This window comes from Arachis duranensis, chromosome 2 (assembly GCF_000817695.3).
Source record: "Arachis duranensis cultivar V14167 chromosome 2, aradu.V14167.gnm2.J7QH, whole genome shotgun sequence".
NCBI classification, from domain to species: Eukaryota; Viridiplantae; Streptophyta; class Magnoliopsida; order Fabales; family Fabaceae; genus Arachis; species Arachis duranensis.
Window position 1 is genome coordinate 69,090,968 of NC_029773.3, and position 7,647 is coordinate 69,098,614.

General features: G+C 36.9%; 1 protein-coding gene across 1 annotated transcript; it reads left to right on the plus strand.

Annotated features, from left to right (window-relative positions):
- Positions 1 to 1,850: 1,850 nt before the first annotated feature.
- LOC107474813 (protein FAR1-RELATED SEQUENCE 5-like) lies at positions 1,851 to 2,477 on the plus strand. The gene has a single exon (XM_016094450.1). The coding sequence runs from the start codon at positions 1,851 to 1,853 to the stop codon at positions 2,475 to 2,477; it is 627 nt and encodes a 208-aa protein (XP_015949936.1).
- The last annotated feature ends 5,170 nt before the right edge of the window (positions 2,478 to 7,647 follow it).

The following is a 7,647-nucleotide window of genomic DNA, read 5'->3' on the forward strand; positions in this document are numbered from 1 at the left end:
CGGCCATCTAATTTCAGTAAATGCTGAAAAAATTCTCTTTGAGCACCGGAGTATTGCCCTTAAGAGAAGAAAAAATGTCCAAATAAACTAGGCCAATACTACGGTGTTGAAAGGGAATTTTTTTCAGCATGTACTGAAATTTGATGGTTGTAAGGGAGTGCGACGTGTGTTGGTGAGTGAGATCCACGCGTAAACAACTTCTGCTGTAATTATGGGTGGAGTGTAGGTGATTTGCTACGATATGTGTTTATGTTGCTGTGTAAGTTGTTGCTAATAATAATTAAGGTTATGGGCTGAGAAATTTTTATTGAATAAAGTGTTTGTTAGTTCCGATTGTGGACCTTTGGTTATGAACGGTCTCCGACCTTCTACGTGAAAATTAGTTTGAACATATGAGAAAAGCTTAATGAAATCATAGTTGGATGGATTCAACATTGGATTTGAACATAATTTGATTTTGGATTTAGGATGCAAAAGGTAATTTTTCAATAATTTATTATTTCATATTGTGACGAGTGAGAGGAATAAAAACCGCTGGAAAAAAATACTTGAATACAACTTACACACAAACATAATACTCTTTGGAGAGTTGTGGAATGGAAAAAATATTTTGTGGTGCTTAAAGGATTAAGTTGTATGGAAAAATTATCAATCCTTTTAAGACTGATTTGTTAATATGATTTTTAACTACAAGTCCCCATAATGGAACAAATAGCTGTCATTTTTTGGATGTGATTTATTCCAAACCCAAAGTAATTTTATAGGTTATTTACCCTTGATTAGGTGTCACCATCTTAACCAGTAATCAACACAAACATTCAATGGTTCATTAATTGATGAGTTTAAATAGTCAAACTTTGTAGTATTTCTATATTATAAACATACTATATTGTACTGTATGAATAAATAATGTATATACATATTGTATAATTTAAAGGGGGTAGTTTGCAATTTTAATTTGTCACCTGTAAATTGATGTAAAACAAAAAACCTTTCGTCTGTGTCTGACATTCAACTCATCTCTAGAGAAAGGAAAAAGCCAAGCCTCCACAGACCCAATCCTCTTTTGTTGTTATTCTTCATTTCAACCCCAGGTTCATTTTGGTATTTAGAGTTACAGGAGCCATTACTGGAACTCTGTTTCCCTCAGCTAGGTACAATGTCGACTTAGGCACAAACCCAACCCTCTTCTATTTTTATTCTTCACTTCAACCCCAGGTTCATTTTGGTATTTAGAGTTGTAGGAACCATTACTGGAACTCTATTTCCCTCGGCTAGGTACCGACGTCGACTTAGGTGAGGACAAAGGATAATATTGTTGTGGCTCCAATAGTGAAATTTGTGAACTTAGTATCTGAACCTAAGCTCATGAAGAAACTGTTGCAGGTGGAAGGTGGTTTACCATCCCTATATTTTAGCCAGCTTCAAATCACATGTTGGTGTTTAATTAAGGTTGTCTCCCTCCAGCACTTTAGTTGTTTACTCATTGGATCTCAAGCTTTGGTTGTCATCAAGGTATCCTTAATTCAGTTTTTTTATTAATCGAAGTTAGTTTAATTTTCCTGAAAGTATCTGTTATTTCAAATATTATCTATTTAGGGTGTTGGGTTAATTTTCTAGAATTTGGATTTTAAGTCACATTTGCCAGTTGTATGCTGTGACTAGGTTTGGGGCATTAAAATTAAAATGTTATACTGTACTCTTAAATAATTGGATTAGTTTAAATAGCCTTGGTTTCGGTGATTATAGCTACTACTAATTAGCTTAGGTTAGTTTCCTGTAGTTGCTGTCTTTGGTTCTGTTTATTCACTTTTTTTGTCACCATCCTGGATTTTGGTAGAGGTAAAATTATGTCTACATACGAGGATGATATTAACAATGATTCTGATAATAATTTGGGTGATGATTTCGATTATAAACCGAATGCACACCATGATGTTGAAGATGACGATGTTGATTCGTTGGATTTTACTAGCAAGAGTGAACACGATTGTTGCATTGGCTTTGTAATGAGGAAGGATGACGTCGTTAGGGATAAGAAATGTAAAATCATTTGCAGGCAACTTATTTGCAATAAAGAGGGCTACAGGAATATGAGGTATCTTGATCTGGATAATAGATTAAGGGAGGCAAGGTCACTCACACGAACTAAGTGCCCAGCTCGACTTAAGGTAAAGGTTGACTATGGCTATGGTAGATGGAAAATATCATGTTTTGTGGAATCTCACAACCACGATTTGACCCCCCCATTTGCAGATCTCGTTCCAGCCAATCGTCATCTCACTATTACTGATAAAGTCCAAGTGGAGAATCTTCATAATTTTGGTGTCAAGACGTGCCATATTATGGGATATATTGTATTTCAGAAGGGTGGATATCATCATGCTGGCTTCACCCGCAAAAATTTGTACAACCACATTGATCGTTATCGTAGATCAAAAGTAAAAAACAAGGATGCCAATGCAGCAATAAGATGATTGCAATGTTAAGCTTTTATCTTAGGAGAAAATTATTATTATTTCTAGTATTTGGACAACTTACTCCAAGAAAATATCAATTTTATGCTATTTAAATTATGGACGATCTAGGATAGCTAACTCACAAGTCACAATCACATACCATATCATATATATGGATTTATATGTTCAACAAGAACACATCAGTATATACATATTTAAATTCCAATACTGAGACTTCGTCAATGAGAGTTTATCTCAAGAAACTGCATCACCAGTTTTTCTTTTCCTTTCATTCTCTCTTAGTTTTTGTATTTACATTTTACAAGAAAAAAACACAGACTGTCATAGATAACTAGTTTGCCTCAAACTGTCTCCAAACAAAGATTCATCATTGATCTTTCATCACCCTGCAGCAATTTAATAACAATGTCATTGTGTAGTCTTTGTGATGAGTGGATATTTTATACACTTTTTGGGGGTAATTTCATGTATGTTTTAGTTAGTTTTTAGTATGATTTTATTTATTTTTAGGCAAAATTCATATTTTTGGACTCTACTATGAGTTTGTATGTTTTTCTATAATTTCAGGTATTTTCTGGCTGAAATTGAGGGAGCTGAGCAAAAATCTGATTTAGGCTGAAAAAGGACTGCTGATGCTGTTGGATTCTGACCTCCCTGTAGTCGGAATGGATTTTTGGAGATAAATGAGTCCAATTGGCGCGCTCTCAATTGGGCTGAAAAGTAGACATCCAGGGCTTTCCAGTAATATATAATAGTCCATACTTTGCGTGAAGATAGACGACATAACTGGCGTTCAACGCCAGTTCCATGTTGCAGTCTGGCGTTCAGCGCTAGAAACAGGTTGCAAGTTGGAGGTCAACGCTAGAAACAGGTTACAACCTGGCGTTCGACTCCAGAAACAGCCCAGGCACGTGAGAAGCTTAAGTCTCAGCCCCAGCACACACCAAGTGGGCCCCAGAAGTAGATTTCTGCACTATCCATCTTAGTTTACTCATTTTCTGTAAACCTAGGGTACTAGTTTACTATTTAAACAACTTTTGGAGATTTATTTTGTATCTCATGACATTTTTAGATCTGAACATACTCTTTGATGGCATGAGTCTCTAAAGTCCATTGTTGGGGGTGAGGAGCTCTGCAGCATCTCGATGAACTAATGCAATTATTTCTGTTTTCCATTCAAACATGCTTGTTCCTATCTAAGATGTTCATTCGCGCTTCACTATGAAGAAGGTGATGATCCGTGACACTCATCACCACAACCACCTCCGTTCTACATCAGATTGAATGAGTATCTCTTAGATTTCTTAATCAGAATCTTCGTGGTATAAGCTAGAATTTATAGCAGCATTCATGAGAATCCGGAAAGTCTAACCTTGTGTTTGGTATTCCGAGTAGGATTCAATGATTGAATGGCTGTGACGAGCTTCAAACTCGCGATTGTTGGGCGTAGTGACAGACGCAAAAGGATCAATGGATCTTATTCCGACATGATCAAGAACCAACAGATGATTAGCCGTGCTGTGACAAAGCATTTGGACCATTTTCACTGAGAGGATGGGAAGTAGCCATTGACAACGGTGATGCCCTACATACAGCTTGCCATGGAAGGAGCCTTGCATTTATGAAAGTGAGGAAGCATTATGTTACAGAAATTCAGAAGACAAAGCATCTCCAAAACTAGCTGAAATAAAGAGACAAAGCATCTCCAAAACTCCAACATATTCTCCATTATTGCACAATAAGTATTTATTTTATGCCCTTTGACTTTTTACAGTTAAAACGAAAGAACACTATTGGCATCCTGACTAAGATCAACAAGATAACTATAGCTTGCTTCAAGCCAACAATCTCCGTGGGATTCGACCCTTACTCACGTAAGGTATTACTTGGACGACCCAGTGCACTTGCTGGTTAGTTGTGCAGATTGCAAAAGTGTGATTACAATTTCGTGCACCAAGTTTTTGGCGCCGTTGCCGGGGATTGTTTGAGTTTGAACAACTAAAGGTTTATTTTGTTGCTTAGATTAGGAATAGAGTATTGTTGCTATAGAGTCATTAAATCTGAGTCCTTTATTTTCTTTTCAAAAATTTTCAAAATTATTATTTTTCTTTATCAATTTTCAATTTTTTCGTGAGTTTAGTGTTTGTTCTAAGTTTGGTGTCAATCGCATATTTTATATTTTCCTTTTAATTTTTCGAATTTGTGTTCTTCATTCCTCCTTGATCTTCAAGTTGTTCTTGTTTATTTTTCTTGTTTGATCATTAGTTTTTCTTGTGCTTTTCCAAAGCATTAGTCTTCCATATGTGAATCTTCAAAGTGTTCTTGAGTCTTCTTTGTGTTTTGATCTTAAAATTTTTAAGTTTGGTGTTCCTTGGTATTTTTCCTCCAAAATTTTCGAAAACAAGGAGGATTAGATCTAAAAATTTTAAGTCTTGTGTCTTTTGTGTGTTTTTCTCTTTCATCATAAAATTCAAAATTCAAAAAAAATATCTTCTCTAACTATTTTTAAGCCACAATTTCGAATTTTTTTATATAAAAATTCAGATTTCAATTTCAAAAATATCCTAACCACTTTCTCTCTCCTCATTTTTTCGAAAGTTTTCAAAAAATAATAATAATAATAATAATAATAATTTTTTTTTTATTTCAGAAATTTAATTCTTTTTATTTATTATTTTAGTTTTTATTTTATTCTATTTTGTTATTTCGGAAATTAAATTTTTTTTATAATAAAATAAATAAAATGTAAATCCACATTACCTCCTTTACTCCAACATGGACCTAAGTGGAAATGAACAGTCTAGAAGGACTCTGGGGTCATATGCTAACCCCACTACTGCTTCATATGGGAGTACTATCTGTATACCCTCCATCGGAGTCAGTAGTTTTGAGTTGAATCCTCAGCTCATCATCATGATGCAGCAAAGTTGCCAGTATTCAGGTCTTCCACAGGAAGAACCTATAGAATTTCTGGCACAATTTTTACAAATTGCTGACACAGTACATGATAAGGAGGTAGATCAGGATGTCTACAGGCTATTATTGTTCCCATTTGTTGTAAAAGACCAAGCTAAGTGGTGGTTAAATAACCAACCTAAGGACAGCATAAAGACATGGAAACAGCTGTCAGAAAAATTTCTGAATCACTATTTTTCTCCAAAACGGATGACACAGCTAAGGCTTCAAACAAGGAGATAATGAATCTCTTTATGATGCTTGGCAGAGATACATAGAGATGCTAAGAAAATGCCCCTCTGAAATGTTTTCAGAGTGGGTGCAGTTAGACATCTTCTACTATGGGCTTACAGAAAGAGCTCAGATTTCTCTAGACCACTCAGCTGGTGGATCTATACACATGAGAAAGACAATAGAAGAAGCTCAAGAGCTTATTGATACAGTTGCCAGAAATCAGCATCTGTACCTAAGCAGTGAACCTTCCATGAAAGAAGAGGCTAAAACAGTAACTGCTGAACTGAGTCCTACAGAACAAGTTACTGAATTCAATCAGCAACTAGATATTCTAACAAAACAGCTAGCCGAATTCAAGGAAATACTACAAGAAACAAGAATGGCTAATATGAATATGGAAGTACAATTGAAGCAAACAGAACAGCAGTTATCAAAATAAATAACAAAAGAGTGCCAAGCAGTTCAATTAAGAAGTGGGAAAACATTAAATACCTCACTTCAAGATAGCAGAAAGCCAAGAAATGAGCAAACTAACCAAAATCCCTCTGAGAACAGTAAGAACCCACAAAGGAATAATTCTGGCGCTCAAACGCTAGAGAATGGGTGGAAAGCTGGCGTTGAACACCCAAACCATGCTCAGTCCTAGCGTTCAACGCCAGAAACAAGCAAGGATTTGGCGTTGAACACCCAAAGGGAGCACAGTTCTGGCGTTCAGACGCCAAAAGCAAGTAAGGAGTTGGCGTCTAACGCCACTCCAGCTTCCACCCCTGGCATTCAAATGCCAGTGGGGGATCAGACACATACAAGTACTGATAATAACCCATCTAAAAAGGCTTCTCAACCCACATCTGTAGGCAATAAACCTGCAGCAACTAAGGTTGAGGAATACAAAGCCAAAATGCCTTATCCTCAGAAACTCCGCCAAGCGGAACATGATAAGCAATTTTCCCGCTTTGCAGACTATCTCAGGACTCTTGAAATAAAGATTTCGTTTGCAGAGGCACTTGAGCAAATACCCTCTTATGCTAAGTTCATGAAAGAGATCTTAAGTCATAAGAAGGATTAGAGGGAAACTGAAAAAGTTTACCTCACTAAAGAATGCAGTGCAGTCATTCTGAAAAGCTTACCTGAGAAGCTTAAAGATCCCGGAAGCTTTATGATACCATGCACATTAGAGGGTACTTGTACCAAGCAAGCTCTATGTGATCTTGGGGCAAGTATCAACCTAATACCTGCATCTGTTATCAAAAAGCTTGGGTTAACTGATGTTAAACCAACTCGGATATGTCTCTAACTTGTTGATGGCTCTATTAAATACCCATCAGGCGTGATTGAAGACATGATTGTCAAGGTTGGGCCATTTGCCTTTTCCACTGACTTTGTAGTGCTAGAAATGGAGGAGCACAAGAGTGCAACTCTCATTCTAGGAAGACCTTTCCTAGCTACTGGCCAAACCCTTATTGACGTTCAAAAAGGGGAAGTAACCCTGAGAGTCAATGAGGATGAGTTCAAGTTGAATGTTGTCAAAGCCATGCAGCACCCAGACACCCCAAATGACTGCATGAGCATTGATATTATTGACTCTTTGGTAAAAGAGGTCAATATGACTGAGAGTCTCAAATCAGAGCTAGAGGATATCTTTAAAGATGTTCAGCCTGATCTGGAAGAATCAAAGAGAATAATAGAACCTCTGAAAATCCCTCAGGAAGAGGAGAAACCTCCAAAACCCGAGCTCAAACCATTACCACCATCCCTGAAATATGCATTTCTGGGAGAAGGTGATACCTTTCCTGTAATCATAAGCTCTACCTTAGAGCCACAGGAAGAGAAAGCACTACTTCAAGTGCTAAGGGCACACAAGACAGCTCTTGGATGGTCTATTAATGATCTTAAGGGCATTAGCCCAGCCAGATGCATGCACAAAATCCTATTGGAAGGTGACGCTAAGCCAGTGGTTCAACCACAGAGGTGGCTGAAT

Coding starts and splice junctions, on each gene's coding strand:
- LOC107474813 (XM_016094450.1), top strand. CDS start 1,851: ATGTCTACATACGAGGATGATATTAACAATGATTCTGATAATAATTTG.